The following is a 15,127-nucleotide window of genomic DNA, read 5'->3' on the forward strand; positions in this document are numbered from 1 at the left end:
TAATAAGAACAACAATGTAGAATTACCAGTAGAAGGAGAAACTATGCAAACCCCCATGCAAATGATTAGCAATTTTATATCTGCACTAGAAGCTTGATTTCATAGGTGCTGACTCCATAGGTCTCCAGGGCTGGAGCACCCCCAGAAAAAAAAACAGTGGGTGCTCTGCACCCACTATCAGCCCCATGGATCAATGCCTCCCCCTCCCCCCCGGCATCTCCTGCCTGCCGGCAGCCCCTCCCATAAGCTCCTCTCCCTCCCAGGGCCTCCCGCCTGCAATGGATCAGCTGTTCTGCAGTGTAGGAGGCGTTGGGAGAGAGGGGGAGGAGTGGGGGAAGGAAAAGGCAGGACAGGGGTGGGAAGAGTCAGGGCAGAGACTTGGAGGAAGGGTGGAGCGGGGGTGGGGCTTGGGGCGGGACAGGGGTTGAGCACACCCCGGCAACTCGGTAACTCGGCACCTACGCTTGATTTTATGACCATTTTTCCCAATGAGGGTAGAAGGGGGAAATTTCATCATGACGGTGATGTCAGTGAAGAGCTTGTCCTTGTTCCTTCACATTCTGATGCCTTCAGTTCACTGGAAATTACTTTGCTGTGGTTTGAAGGACTAGAAGAAAGCAACAAAGTGCCCCCTGTTGCATCTTACACACACCCCTGCACTGTCCTTTTGCGAGGTGCATTTTTATGAACTTTTCAATGTTATGAACACCTCAGTCCCCAATTATTTGTAAAACGAGGGTTCTGCTGTAATAAAAAGCAACTGATACCTAGGTCAAGTTTTTCAAAATTGGTGGTGCCTCCATTTTCTGGGAGGGGCCTAAGAACAAGCGAGACCTGGAGCCTCCGGTCCAAACCAGTTCCTAGTTGAGATGGTTCAGATCTGAATTCACAGCTTCCACTGGCTTCAGTTGGATTTGTGGTGGCTCAGCACTTCTAAAAATGAGGTCACTTACGTATTTAGGTGCTTGATGTGAGTCACATAAGGTGCTTGACATGCCATCTTCTAAAAACCAGAACCTCTTAAAAACTGAGTATCCTTAGAATACCTACCAGTCAGTGTTGAAAATCTTGGCCTAAACATATCTCCATACCTCAGATTGGATGCAGATGGGTCTTAAGGAAGAGGGTAGATAAAATGATGCTTTATTCACAAAGTCAGGCTTAAAACAATAAGATAGCTTAAGGGTATGTTCACAGAGCACAAAACCCGTGGATGGCCCATGCCAGCTGACTTGGCCTTGTAGGGCTCGGGCTGTTTCATTGCTAAGTAGATTTCTGGCCTTGAGCTGGAGTCCAACTTCTGGAATCCTCCCACTTCACAGGGTCTTAGACTCATGGCTCTAGCCCAAGCACAGATGTCTACACAGCAATGAAACAGCCCCGCAGCCCAAGCACCGGAGTCATCTGGCACGGGCCACCCGTGAGTGTCTAGTTGCTGTGCAGACACACCCTAAGTCACCTCAAATTGTGACTATAGGCAGCAAAGTTGCAAGGTGAAAATGGCATGTTCTCAAGCAATACAGCTGCCTCCCATGAACTGTCAAGTCGTGTTAACATAAGAACGTCCGTACTGAGTCAGACCAAAGGTCCATCTAGCCCAGTATCCTGTCTTCTGACAGTGGCCAATGCCAGGTTCTCCAGAGGGAATGAACAGAAGAAGGTAATCATCTAGTGATCCATTCCCCTGTCGCCCATTCCCAGCTTCTGACAAACAGAATCTGGGGTTTTAGAAGCATCAGGGATTTGGGTTCCAAGGTTTAAATTCCCTTCCACTTCACTGAAAATCCCAGCTTTTCAGTACCATAAAAAAGGGCCTGAAATTTCCCAATGAACTTAAATAGGCTCCATCTTTGTCCTCATGGATGAAACCTTGGCCCCACTGAAGTGAGTTTCAAACCTGCCATTGGCTTCAATAGGGAGGCCGGATTTTGCCCAACAGTTGTATGCCCATTGGCCCAGCCAATGCGGCTTCTGTTTTGTCTCACCAAAACGGTTTAAAATTTAAGAGTGTTCAGCTCTCACTTCCCAGATCCGGCCGCTCCCATTGGCTTCAGCTGGATTTGTGGCTGCTCAGCACTTCTGAAAACAAGGCCGTTAGAGATCTAGCTGCCCAATTATGAATTGAGGAGCCCGACTTTAGGCATCCAGGCTTGAAAACCTCAGCCTAGGCCCTCTGGGGCTTTGCTCAGGCCCTCAGCTGGGCCTGCAAAAGGCCAAGGCTTTGTGGCAGCACCACAGAGATGGGTGTGAAAGCTGGTGACGTGGCAGCCATGAAAGTGATGTGGACTAGAACAGAGTGAGGGTGAAAGGCCTGTTTGTTAACAGAGAGCATCCGCATTAGGCAGAGGGGGTAGCCCCAAAATATCTGAGCCATGAAATCACCTGGATTCATTTAAAGGGCAATATTGATTTTATGCACTTTTAAAAAATGTTTGCAGTCTTGATTCTGCCCCTCCTATTGTCACTGGATGAAATTCACACCTTTGCAGAGATCACTACAAGGCCTAGGGATAATTTATCTCAAGCTTAGGCCTCCAAAATAGGCCTTGAGTAGGACTAAGGTCATGGGTGGGCCATATGCTGTTATTTACTCCTTCTTGTAACACAAGAACTAGGCATCACCAAATGAAATTAATAGGCAACAAGTTTAAAACAAACAAAAGGAAGTATTTTGTCACACAACCCACAGTCAACCTGTGGAACTCCTTGCCAGAGGATGTTGTGAAGGCCAAGACTATAACAGGGTTCAAAAAAGAACTAGGTAAGTTCATGGAGGATTGGTCCATCAATGGCTATTAGCCAGGATGGGTAGGGATGGTATCCTTAGTTGCTGTTTGCCAGAAGTTGGGAATGGGCCACAGAGGATGGATCACTTGATGATTATCCATTCTTTTCATTCTCCGAAGCACCTGGCATTGGCCACTGTTGGAAGACAGGATACTGGACAAGATGGACCTTTGGTCTGACCCAGTATGGCCATTCTTATGTTCTCTGTACCTGGGTGGATTTCACCCCTTGCAAGTTTGTCAACCCCAAATGTTCAAAAATCACAAGTCTGACCCCCCTCCCTACAGAAATCTTGAGATTTGTTTAAACAATGATAAAAGTAGGGTTATTTGTTGGTTGGTTTCTGAGCCTTTGGGATGCCCTTGGGTCACATTTTTCCAATTTTTCCACAGCCAACAGATCTGGGAACGTATTCTTTTAAAACAAAAATGAAAGCTGAGATTCTCTCGAATCACATGATTCCTGGTACTGGGGCTTTAAATAAAACATCAGCTATCATGAGACATGTAATAAGATTGTGAGAGCTGATAACATTGCCGTGAATTATAACTTAGGGTCTGATATAAAGCCTGTTGAAAAGAAAATTGGACAACAATTTGCTTTGGATCAGTCCCTTCTTCACAGTGTGCTCTCTTGATTTCTCATGGAGCAAAGGCCCACTGTGGACTTGTTTACACTTAAAAGGGGTTGCTATCAGTAAGGTATAGTAGCACAGCTAATCAAAGTGGAGATGCAGCTGAGTTCTTTTGCTGGTGTAGCTTAAACCAGTTCCCTGAACGGAATAAGCTGTACAAGCAAGGTATTTTTGCTGCTATAATTGCATCTGCACAAGGGCTCTTACCAGCACAGCTACAGTAGAACCTCAGAGTTACGCACCCCTCAGGAATGGAGGTTGTTCATAACTCTGAAAGATCCGTAACTGTAAACCAACGAAAAGAAAAGGAGGACTTGTGGCACCTTAGAGACTAACCAATTTATTTGAGCATAAGTTTTTGTGAGCTACAGCTCACTTCATTGGATGCATTCAGTGGAAAACACAGTGGGGAGATTTATATACATAGAGAACATGAAACAATGGGTGTTACCATACACACTGTAAGGAGAATGATCACTTAAGGTGAGCTATTACCAATCATTATAATCAAGGTGGGCCATTTCCAGCAGTTGACAAGAACGTCTAAGGAACAGTGGGGGGTGGGGGGGAGAATAAATATGGGGAAATATTTGCTTCAGGTTGGGGGGCTGTCTGTAAGCAAGGACTGGCCTGTCTTCCAAGATCTGTGAGAGTGGTGGGTCGTCCTTCAGGATAGGCTGTAGATCCTTGATGATGCGTTGGAGAGGTTTTAGTTGGGGGCTGAAGGTGATGGCTAGTGACAGCCCCCCAACCAGAAGCAAATACTCACCAGCAACCACACACCACACAACAGAACCACTAACCCAGGAACCTATCCTTGCAACAAAGCCTGTTGCCAACTGTGTCCACATATCTATTCAGGGGACACCATCCTTGTGCCTAATCACATCAGCCACACTATCAGAGGCTTGTCCACCTGCACTTCTACCAATGTGATATATGCCATCATGTGCCAGCAATGCTCCTCTGCCATGTACATTGATCAAACTGGACAGTCTCTACGTAAAAGAATAAATGGACACAAATCAGACGTCAAGAATTATAACATTGAAAAACCAGTCGGAGAACACTTCAATCTCTTTGGTCACTCGATTACAGACCTAAAAGTTGCAATTCTTCAACAAAAAAACTTCAAAAACAGACTCAAATGAGAGACTGCTGAATTGGAATTAATTTGCAAACTGGATACAATTAACTTAGGCTTGAATAGAGACTGGGAGTGGATGGGTCATTACACAAAGTAAAACTATTTCCCCATGTTTATTCCCCTCTGCCCACTGTTCCTCAGACGTTCTTGTCAACTGCTGGAAATACAGCATACAGACTAACACGGCTGCTACTCTGAAACTTGTAAACCAACAGTTCTCAAACTGTGGGTTGGGACCCCAAAGTGGGTTGCGACCCTGTTTTAATGGGGTTGCCAAGGCTGTCGTTAGACTTGCTGGTGCCTGGGGCCCAAGCCAAAGCCCAAACCCCACCACCTGGGGCCCAAGCTTCAGCCCTCGATGGCGGGGCTTAGGTTACAGGCCTTCTGCCTGGGACTGAAGCCCTTGAGCTTTGGCTTTGCCACCCCCTGACCCAGCCCCTGCCTAGGACTCAGGGTTCGGTCCATGGTCCTGGGGTTGTGTAGTGATTTTTGTTGTCAGAAGGCGGTCGCGGTGCAATGAAGTTTGAGGACCCCTGCTCTAAACAAAACATTATGGTTCTTTCAAAAGCTTATAACTGAACACTGACTTAATACAGCTGTGAAGCTTTACTATGCAGAAGAAAAATGCAGCTTTCCTTTTTTCAAATTTTTTTAGTAGTTTATGTTTAACACAGGACTGTCCTGTATTTGCTTTTCTTTCTTTTTCTTCTTCTTCTTCTTCTTTTTTTTTTTTTGGTCTCTGCTGCTGCCTGATGACGTACTTCCAGTTCCAAATGAGGTGTGTAGTTGACTGGTCAGTTCGTAACTCTGGTGTTCATAATTCTGAGGTTCTACTGGATATCCATTAGCGGTATGATTTTTTTCACATTTCTGACATAGCTATGCCAGTCAAACTTTCTAGACCAGACCTCAGAGTAAGTTTGGCAAAATCGGGACCTTAATTTGCTGTTTGAAATGCCTGAGGAACCAAGCCAGAGGGAATTGGATGACACCAGAGTAAGTTAAAATCTCTGTGCTTTCCATTGCAAGCTGCAGGCTGGTGTGTGTAACAGGCAGAAAGGACCCAGCTTGACTTGCAGAGCCTCAGTGAGAAAATCCATCTTTTGACTCTTGAACTTATTGGTGAGGCCTCATCTGGAGTACTGTGTCCAGTTTTGGGCCCCACACTTCAAGAAGGATGTGGATAAATTGGAGAGAGTCCAGCGAAGGGCAACAAAAATGATTAGGGGTTTGGAACACATGAGTTATGAGGAGAGGCTGAGGGAGCTGGGATTGTTTAGCCTGCAGAAGAGAAGAATGAGGGGGGATTTGATAGCTGCTTTCAGCTACCTGAATGGGGGTTCCAAAGAGGATGGCTCTAGACTGTTCTCAATGGTAGCAGATGACAGAACGAGGAGTAATGGTCTCAAGTTGCAGTGGGGGAGGTTTAGATTGGATATTAGGAAAAACTTTTTCACTAAGAGGGTGGTGAAACACTGGAATGCGTTACCTAGGGAGGTGGTAGAATCTCCTTCCTTAGAGGTTTTTAAGGTCAGGCTTGACAAAGCCCTGGCTGGGATGATTTAACTGGGATTTGGTCCTGCTTCGAGCAGGGGGTTGGACTAGATGACCTTCTGGGGTCCCTTCCAACCCTTATATTCTATGATTCTATGATTCTAACTGAGGGCTTGTCTACATTTGAAATGCTACAGCTGCAGATGGGCCACTGTAGAGCTTCAGTGTAGTTACCGCCTATGCTAAGGAGATGAGTTCCCGTCAGCATAGGTAATCCACCTTCCCAAGAGGCAGCTAGGTCAACAAAGAATTCTTCTGTTGACCTAGCGCAGTCTACCTGGAGACTTAGGTTGGCTTAACTTTGTCACCTTGGGGTGTGGATTTTTTATGCTCCTGAGCGACACAGCTGGGTCAACTTCACTTTTTAGTGTAGACCAACCCTAAGCCAACTGCATCTGGAAATCATTGAGAAAGAAGAAAATTAAAATTGTCATTTTTCTTTCACCAAAACCTGTAGGTGCCGACTCCGTGGGTACTCTAGGGGCAGGGAAAAATAGTGCGTTCACCACCCACCAGTCACCCACCTATCAGCTGTTTGGTGAGCCCTGGTGATCAGCTGTTCAGCTGTGGGCAAGAGGCACTGGGGAGAGGGAGCGGAGTGGGGGAGGGAAGAGACAGAGCAAGGGTGGGGTCTTGGGAGAAGGGGCGGAGTGGGGGTGGGGCCTCGGGGCAGAGCGGGATTGGAGCACCCACCTGAAAAGAAGAAAGTTGGTGCCTGTGCCAAAACCCTTTGCAAATTACAACCAAAATGTAAAGTCTATGTTCCTTTTACCTTTTTCACCTTTTCCCAGTTCATCCTGCAGAGTCTCTGAAAGAAGAAGAAAGTCAGTTACTGCCGATGCTGATATACCAGTGAGGATCAGTAAGGAAACTTTATTCAGAAGAATACTGCCACTTCAACAGGACTGCTCCTGTGGGTAAGTTCCCAGTAACATGACTAAGGGCTGGACAAACTTAACTTCAAGTAACATCACTAAGGGCAGGTCGACACTTACAACGCTGCATCTTGCTTCAGCATAGCTACGTCTCTCAGGGGTGTGGAAGTTCCACAGAGACATAGCTATATTGACCTAACCCTCAGTGTAGACAGTGTTAGGGCAGGTCTACACTTCAAACACTGCAACTACCGCTGCTGTACTGATGCAGCTGCACCACTGTGGTACTTAAGTGAAGACGCTCCTATGCCGATGGGAGAGAGCTCTCCCATCAACGTAGTTAATCCACCTCCCTGAGAGGCGGTAGCTAGGTCAGTGGGAGAAGCTGTCCCATCAACATAGCGCTGTGTATGTGGGGGGTTAGATCAGCATAACAAAGTTGCTTCGGGGTGGGAGGAATTCAGCATAGCCAACACGGGTGGAGCGTGACTCCTACATTTGAAGAGTCTGGGCATGAGTGAGCCCGGACCGTGGCTCCGCCCACCTCCGCTCAGCCTCCTCCCCCCGAGGTCCCTCCTGCGCTCCACCCCCACTCCGCCCCAGGCCCCGATCCCGCTCAGCCCCTTCTCTCAAAGCCCTCCTCGTCCCCTGCTAGCACCTCTCCGCCCCCTCCCCCGAGACACCCCCGCCCCCCCCCCCCGCCCACCACTCATGCCTCTCCACCCCTAGGGCCCTCTCACCTGCCGCTCGATCCTTTCTGCCCTCCTCCTTCCCATAAAAATCACCAGGGGGTCATGGGGCCAAACCCCCATCATTTTTTCCTGCCCTAAGCAAGCAACAGAATGGGAGAAGGTGGGGAGAAGTGAGAAGTGGGTAGAGGGAGGCCTCAGGGGAAGAGGTGCAGGGGGGGGGCAGAACCTTGGGGAAAGAGGCAGAGTGGGGGTGGGGAGGAGCCAGGGACTCATCCCCCACTTCTATGGAGTTTCACTTCCGGCGCTCCAAATGCGGCGACTGGCTGGCGTGGCTCCAGAGGGGTGATCTGCAACACACCCGCGGCAGTTCCACCCTGCATGGCTGGCCATTTTTTGGGAGGCTTAGCCTCCCCTGGCCTCTTATACATGCCGCCCAGAATGGCCAATCCCTAGCGCTCAAAAGTCATGAGTCACCACCCCCCAAAAGTCGTGAGATTGGCTTAAAATATTAATACTTTTCTTCTTATTTTTCTGCGCTGTCTGGTTTCTGAGACGTTAAGCTACACTCTCGGGCCATGTTCTCAAGTTTTTCTGTGCAACCACATGGCCTAGAAACTTCCTTTTTAAAAATATGACAGCGGAGATCCTCATGAAGTAGCTTGATTCTGGGAAGCGGGGGCTTTGAGCACAATGCGCAGTGTTAGCAGACTGGTGATAAAAATGGCAAGCGTTGGCAACCTTGGGAACTCCACCTCGTTGCTTTTCACTTGAGGAGAGCCTGAATACCCAGCGAATTCACCCTTAGCTAACAGACTGTTTTTGAATGTCAATAATGAGTGAAAAATCATTGTAAACATTATCATTGCCAGTCACTTCTTGACTGGCCTTAATGTTTAATGGGTCTCTCAAATTCTGTCCCATGGGTCTGTCTGCAGTCACAGAGCTCTGCAGAGCTTGTCTAATGTGATTGGGCCTTGTTCTTATTTTTGGATCTTAGTCAAGCAAATTGTCCACTGAAGTCAGTAGGTGAAAATCCCCCTTCTGCAGAGGTCTAGGCACCACTTAAAACCTCAAAACCGGGCTCCCATGGCAAAGGCTCTCTGTTCAGGAGTGATTTCATCTCATGGGATTTTCATCTAAGAAAGGCCCTGTTGTTTTTAGTTTCACTAATTTCTCATGCTTTTGAAATCTCTTAGCACCATCTACTGGCTCTTCTTAGTTGGTGCAATGATCTGTTAACAAAGGCTAAACAAGAATCATTATCTTTTCCCTTGGGCACTGAACATATCAGGGACCTCTTTAGCACTAAAATCCATAGAAAACATTACTGAAGGCCAAGTATATTTTAAACTAGAGGTTTTGCTTCCACTCACCTTTGAATTTCTTTAACACTGCCTTGAGGACAATAGTCTTGAGAGAGAAATTGCTGACAGAGCTTTTCATATCAGAAGAGACAGGAACTGGCTTCTGAAACTTCAGACCCTTGCTTCTGAAGAAAAAATGGAAATTGTTCTATGTTATGATGATGAGCTATAGAGCTGCTCCAATGCTCACAAATATTCACCAAAGTATCCAATTTGTTTTGTGTTAATGCTTGAGAGTGAAATTCACATACACCCCCCCCCCCGTACCCCCCCAGGCAGAAGGGCCAGCACAAATTTTCAGCCCACTTATGTCTTCCACCACAAAACTGGGCTAGTCAGACTGAAGTGGAGTTGGTTAATAGTATTTCTTCAGCTATAGTGCTAGCTGAATATGTTCACTGAAAAAAAATGACAATATTCTGCAAATAATGAATTTAATGTATAGTATTCGTCAAGATCTATTTATCTCCACACACTCTATCTATCTCACTTATTTCTCAGGGGAGCATGTGTAGTAAACCATGGATTTAGCACACCTGTCCTCACATCCTCTCCGCTGCTTGGATGTGATCCATTGATGTCAATGGAAAGAATCCAATTAACTTAACTGGGCATTGAATCAGTGCCCTACCCTATCCTCATCCCATCAGCTCGTCACGGACAGATCCCCACCACCCAGGGGGCCAGGAGAAGCATGTACAATGCTGCAGAAATAGGTGACTCCCCGCTCTTCCAAGTGGATGTGGGGATATGCCTGCGGGGAGAAGACACTCAAGCCCTTTCTGTTAATATTGTGGTTTGTTTTTAATTATTTATCACCACAACTGGAGGACTCGGCCCAGAGCTAAAGGACCAAACTGCCCAAGGAGACCAACCCTTCTTCTCACCCTTTGAGTGGGACCTTCTTGGGCACTGTATAAAACAGATTGAAACAGGAGAGGGAGATTTCCCCATGCCAGCCAAAGAGGAGGGGAGTGGACTGCTGACCCAAGCCAGAGAGAGGGGGAGCTGTCCCCTACTGTTAGGATATAGATATTCAGGCCTGTCTGTAAAGGCCTATACTCTAAGAATTTAGGTGTATTCTTATCACTTGGCTAGTTATAGAGGTACAAAAGAAAGAATCAAAATCACTGTCTGCCGGTGTAAGGGCCTTCTCTTACTGTGACAGTTTGTGGCCCTGTGCTTAGGCTAAGGCCTTTGGCTAAGCAGCAAAGGCAGCCATAAACTGGGAAGCGACTGGTCACATCCTCACATTCCAAACTAGTCACATGGAAAGAAGGTGCTATTGGGCTGTTAGGAATACAATCCTGTCCTGATAGTGCCTATCAGCTCCAGAGAAAGGGAAGTGCCTAGAAAATGTAAAAGAAAACTTAGTTTGATAGCATCCTGTCTGGCAAGAACTTACTTATCAATACTGGGATGTGAAATCCTCACTTCTGTATTGTCTTGCCATTATAATTCCCACTTTGCTATTGTTTGTCTGTATAATCTCTGTCTGGTTCTGTGATTGTTCCTGTCTGCTGTATAATTAATTTTGCTGGGTATAAACTAATTAAGGTGGTGGGATATAATTGGTTACATAATCATGTTACAATATGTTAGGATTGTTTAGTTAAATTTTAGTAGAATGATTGGTTAAGGTATAGCTAAGAATATTACTATATAAATTAGGGGCAAACAGGAAGTAAGTTGGGATTCGGAAATAAGGAAAAGGAACTTGTATTTAAGCTTGCTGGAAGTTCACCCCAATAAACATCGAATTGTTTGTACCTTCGGACTTCGGGTATTGTTGCTCTCTGTTCATGTGAGAAGGACCAGGGAAGTGGGAGAGTGAAGGAATAAGCTCTCTAACACCTACTTTTAATTATACCTAGCTCTTCTCATCAGCAGACTTCAAAGGAGGTCGGTATCATGATCCCCATTCACAGAGCGGGAAACTGAGGCTCAAATAAGGAAGTGACTTGCCTATCATCCCCCCTGCAGTCACTGGCACAGCCAGGAATAGAACCCACATCTTCTGAAGCCCACAGTTGCCAACTTTCACACGGTAAATAAGCACCCCAACTTTCACAATACACCAAAAATCAAGCTAATCCCATTTAAAAACAAGGCCAAAATAAGCCAATCCCTAAGAACCCCAACACCCTATGTGACTATATCCTCTGACATGCAGTCTGGGACTGTGGTGGGCCCGCTGTGCACCTCTGACTCTCCCCCACCTTGCCTCTGCTTGCCCCTTGCCCCTGCTTGCCCCCCTTGCCCCTGTTTGCTGGGAGCCAATAAAAAGAAAGAAGCAACAAGCTACAACAAGTTACAAGCCAAAAACTAGCCAACAAGCAACTCACAAGCCAATTAAGCCAAAAACAAGCCCAATTTCTGGCATGTTTGCTGAAGCCCCATCTAATGCTCAGATCACTAGGCCAAACTGCCTCCTATAAACAACAAGCAAGACAACAAGCAAGGCACCCAACTCCTTTGAGCTCGAATCAGCTGGCATGGGCCAGCCGTAGATTTTTCTTTGCCATGTGGATGTACCCTAAGAGACTTGTCCGATATCTCCCAAGAAGTCTCTGATAGAGCAAGGACTTAATCCCAGAATTTCAAAGTCCTCCACTAGTGTCCTGGCCATTGTGCCATACTTCAGGGCAGGGTTATTTTACCTTGGTGGGGAAGGCCGTCACTGACTCTGAGGGCCTGTTCATAGAACTATGCAACACTGGAGTCCCACATCAAGGTCTTGAGAGAAAGGCCATTGAAGTCACTGTAAAGATGCCCAACGACCTCAAAGGGCCTTGGATCAGACGATAAGTGGGGCTTAAGTGGTGGTGCGCCATGCCATGTCTGAGCCACTGTGCCAAGCTGAATTTCATCCTAAGGGTTTAAATCAGTGGTCCTCAAACTTTTCAGGGCTGGGAGCAGGGCCACAGCTTCCAGCGGAGTGGGGGATGTGAACAGGGGTAAGGGGGCAGAGGCTGGGGCCACAACTCGGGGCAGGTCTGGGGCTGGGAATGGCTGGGGGCAGGGCTGGGGCTGGGAATGGGGCTTTAGCAGAGCTGGGGGTGGAGCGGGATTGGGTGGTGCTCCCTCCCCGCTGCTGCCCCCGAAACGTTCCTCCACACCCCACAGGTTGGGAATCACTGCCATAAATGGTGCTCGAGGGATACGTAAAGAGTGAGTTGCATGTTACACAGATAAATAAAAGCAGGACTCCAGTCCCTCCAGCTTTCAGTCTGGTACTTGACTGAGCTCCCTGGTAGGAAAAGGAGATCTGAGAGTTTCTGAGCGTTTCTAAATTTCCACAGAAGAAGCTAGAAGGAGCCCAGGGTATGCGTGGAGCAGCAGGCGCTCGTTCTGTCGCAGTGTGCCCAAGTGTCCCTGATTATCTCTGAAGGGCTAACACTGACCGTTCAGCAGCACTCGTGAGACAAGCATGAGGGAGGGTAAAAACGTGGCTCCGTACCTGTTCAAGATGCTCGTCACATCCTAGAAGGGGGGAAAGAAAGAGATACTCCCTTGCATTCATGTCACTCACTGGACAGGGTGTGTTCTTCATGCCCACCCGCTCTGTGGCCTACCCACCAAATACAAGTCTATGAGCGCTGCTACGTATGAGTCCTTATCCTTGACTTCAAACTCGTGCTTTTAGCTTTGAAAGACCATGGTTCAATCTCCGTCAGGGCCCAAATCAAGTCCCTACATTCTGGCGCTGACTTTCTTTTTGCTGGTGGGTGCTCCACCCTTGCTCTGCCCCGAGTCTCCACTCTTGCTCGGCCTCTTTCCCCAAAGCCACACCCCCACTCCGTCTCTTCCCCCCCCACTCTTTCTCCTCCCCCAAGGCTGCCCTCACCCGCTTGCCCGCCACTCGCTCTTCTCTGCCCCCTCCCCTGAGTGCCTCCCACCTGCTCCTCTTCACCCCCTCCCCTGACACTCCCTCCCCCACCAGTTCGCCACTCCCTCCTCCCCACCCCTCGCCCAAGTGCCTGTGCTGTTGTTCGCTCCTTTCTGCCCCCTCCTCCCTTAAGGGTGAGTGAGGAGGAGAGGGGCCTTCAGGGGAAGAGATGCAGCACAGGCAGGGCCACCTGAGAAGAGGCCAAGCGCTGGTGGGGCCATGGTCCATGGGTTCTGAGCACCCCCTATTTTTTCCCCGTGGGTTGTTGAGCCCCGGAGCACCCTCGGAGCCAGTGCCTATGCCTACACTAACATTCCCCACGTTGATAATTCCAGATAAGACAGTCCCCTCGTTCCTTACATTTTACAAGAGCTGCGGGCCAGATACCCATCCTGTGTGTATATCAGCACAGGTGACTTCAATGGATCTGTGTTTATTTTCAACCAGCTGAGGATTTGGCCCCATGGATGAAATGGACCCTTGTGCAGAGAGCCCAACACAAGATACCACTGCTTCAGTGGAGGGTTGTGGTTTGGGCAAAATGTCATTGAGAAGCTAGGGAGAGAATGTCAGATACCTGCAGAAAACGCTTAAGCTTGTTTATTGCAGCCCCCACCTACAACATAGGGATATGCAAGTTTGCCCAGGAATTAGAACTATATGGGCTGGTTACTAGGTGAGGGTGTGTGGGTGAATCACACCGGAACAGGCTGGAAGAGACGCTACAGATACACCCTGGACAATCACGATGTGGTACTTGCTAGAAGAGGCTTGGAGATATGAGTAAAGATACTGTCTTCTATTGTTTGGATCCTCCTGTGTTCAGGACTTGTAACTGAACTAGATTGCATGAAAGGTCTCTGACTCCACCCCCAATTTCTCCTCCCAGCTGGAACGACCCACAAAGCCACAAATGTTTTAGCTAGCTGCTTGGGCTAAAAGAAATAACATGGAGCGGTGGGGATGAATTCCCCCATGGTGCACTCTCTTTTGTGTACCAATCCTAATAGCTTTGAATGCAGCCATCATTCAGAAGTAGAGCTGGTTGGACATTTTTCAAATCAAAATTCCCATCCACGCCCCACACCCGGCCATTCATTTTTATTTATGTATGTATTTTGTGGGGGGAAATGGCCACCATTATTGAGGTGTCTTATTTTTGTGATGCTGATGGGTAAAGGCCTTCTCCTTCCATGTCCAAGAGCTCATGGCCCCAGCCTTACCTTGAGCAACTCAAGCACTGGCTGTTGGATTTTCTCTTTCAAGTCTGTTATCAGTTGGTTGAGGAGTGAAATCTCTTTAGAGAGCTCGGTGAGGTTCTCATTCTGCTTCTTGGCGATTCCCTTCTCCATCTTCTCCAGCTGGCCCAGAAGGAGATTCTCCTGGTCATGCAGAAACTGGCGCAGACCCTCGAATTCAGAGATGAGCATCTGCCGCTCCAACTCTATAGTTTTCTTCAACAAAAATAAATGATCAGGTAGAGAGCAGGTCAGTAAACTCATTTGATGGATTGTACATCGCTGAATGCAATGGCAGCATGAGGTAGTGAATAGAGCTAGCCAGAATTTTTTGCTGAAACGGGTTTCCACTGATGAATACCAATTCAACCAAAACCCCCAAATTTCCGTAGATTCCGGTGCCAGAAGGGACTGCTGAGATAATCTAACGTGACCTCCTGAATAACACAGGATTTAGAACTCACCCCCCAAAAAGAGTTCCTTTTGAAGAAGAGCATATCTTAAATAAATAAGCTAGCCCTCCCACTTTTTACCTGCCTTAAGGGCAAGCGATGGGGGGAGGGGGCAGAGAGGAGCGAGCAGGGGGTGGGATTTCAAGAGGATGAGGTGGCACAAGGGCGGGGTCTTGGGTGGAAGAGATGTCACAGGGCAGGGCCTCAGGGAGAAGAGGCGGTGTGGGGGTGGGGCCTCTGGGGGGAGAGGCGGCACAGAGGCAGGGCCTGGGGAAGAGGCAGAGTGAGGGGCAGGGCTATGGTTCAGGTGCTGGTGGCCTCCCCCCACCCACACTTCTAGGAAGCTTCCAGCGCTCCTGCCTCAGGGTTTGACCCTAAACCCGTTAAAGTCAATGAGAGTCTTTCCCTGCACTTCAGTGGGCTTTGGCTCAGGCTCTGTTTGCCATCTGTAAAATGGGGGTAGTAGACCAGCCCTGCCTCACAGGAGTGCTGTGA

General features: G+C 47.9%; 2 protein-coding genes across 6 annotated transcripts in view; one reads left to right on the forward strand and one right to left on the reverse strand.

The window, feature by feature from the left end:
- LOC125621822 (olfactory receptor 11A1) overlaps positions 1 to 15,127 on the forward strand; it is a 109,862-nt gene that overhangs the window by 12,190 nt on the left and 82,545 nt on the right. Inside the window, exon 2 of the mRNA XM_048819165.2 lies at positions 6,914 to 7,039. The gene's annotated coding sequence lies outside the window, so the exon portion shown is untranslated. The remainder of the gene's footprint in view (positions 1 to 6,913; positions 7,040 to 15,127) is intronic.
- Positions 1 to 15,127, reverse strand: part of TRIM7 (tripartite motif containing 7) — a 29,018-nt gene that overhangs the window by 1,355 nt on the left and 12,536 nt on the right. For 3 of the 5 annotated variants that reach the window (XM_048819103.2, XM_075119454.1, XM_075119453.1), the window contains 4 exons: positions 14,166 to 14,396; positions 12,514 to 12,536; positions 9,063 to 9,178; positions 6,895 to 6,930 (listed from right to left, as the gene is read on the reverse strand). In XM_048819103.2, the coding sequence (XP_048675060.2) occupies positions 6,895 to 6,930; positions 9,063 to 9,178; positions 12,514 to 12,536; positions 14,166 to 14,396 (406 nt within the window). Of the gene's footprint in view, positions 6,518 to 6,894; positions 6,931 to 9,062; positions 9,179 to 12,513; positions 12,537 to 14,165; positions 14,397 to 15,127 lie in introns of all 5 variants that reach the window. The other 2 variants (XM_075119456.1, XM_075119455.1) reach the window with 2 other exon arrangements.

This window comes from Caretta caretta, chromosome 14, assembly GCF_965140235.1.
Source record: "Caretta caretta isolate rCarCar2 chromosome 14, rCarCar1.hap1, whole genome shotgun sequence".
In the NCBI taxonomy this organism is placed as follows: domain Eukaryota; kingdom Metazoa; phylum Chordata; order Testudines; family Cheloniidae; genus Caretta; species Caretta caretta.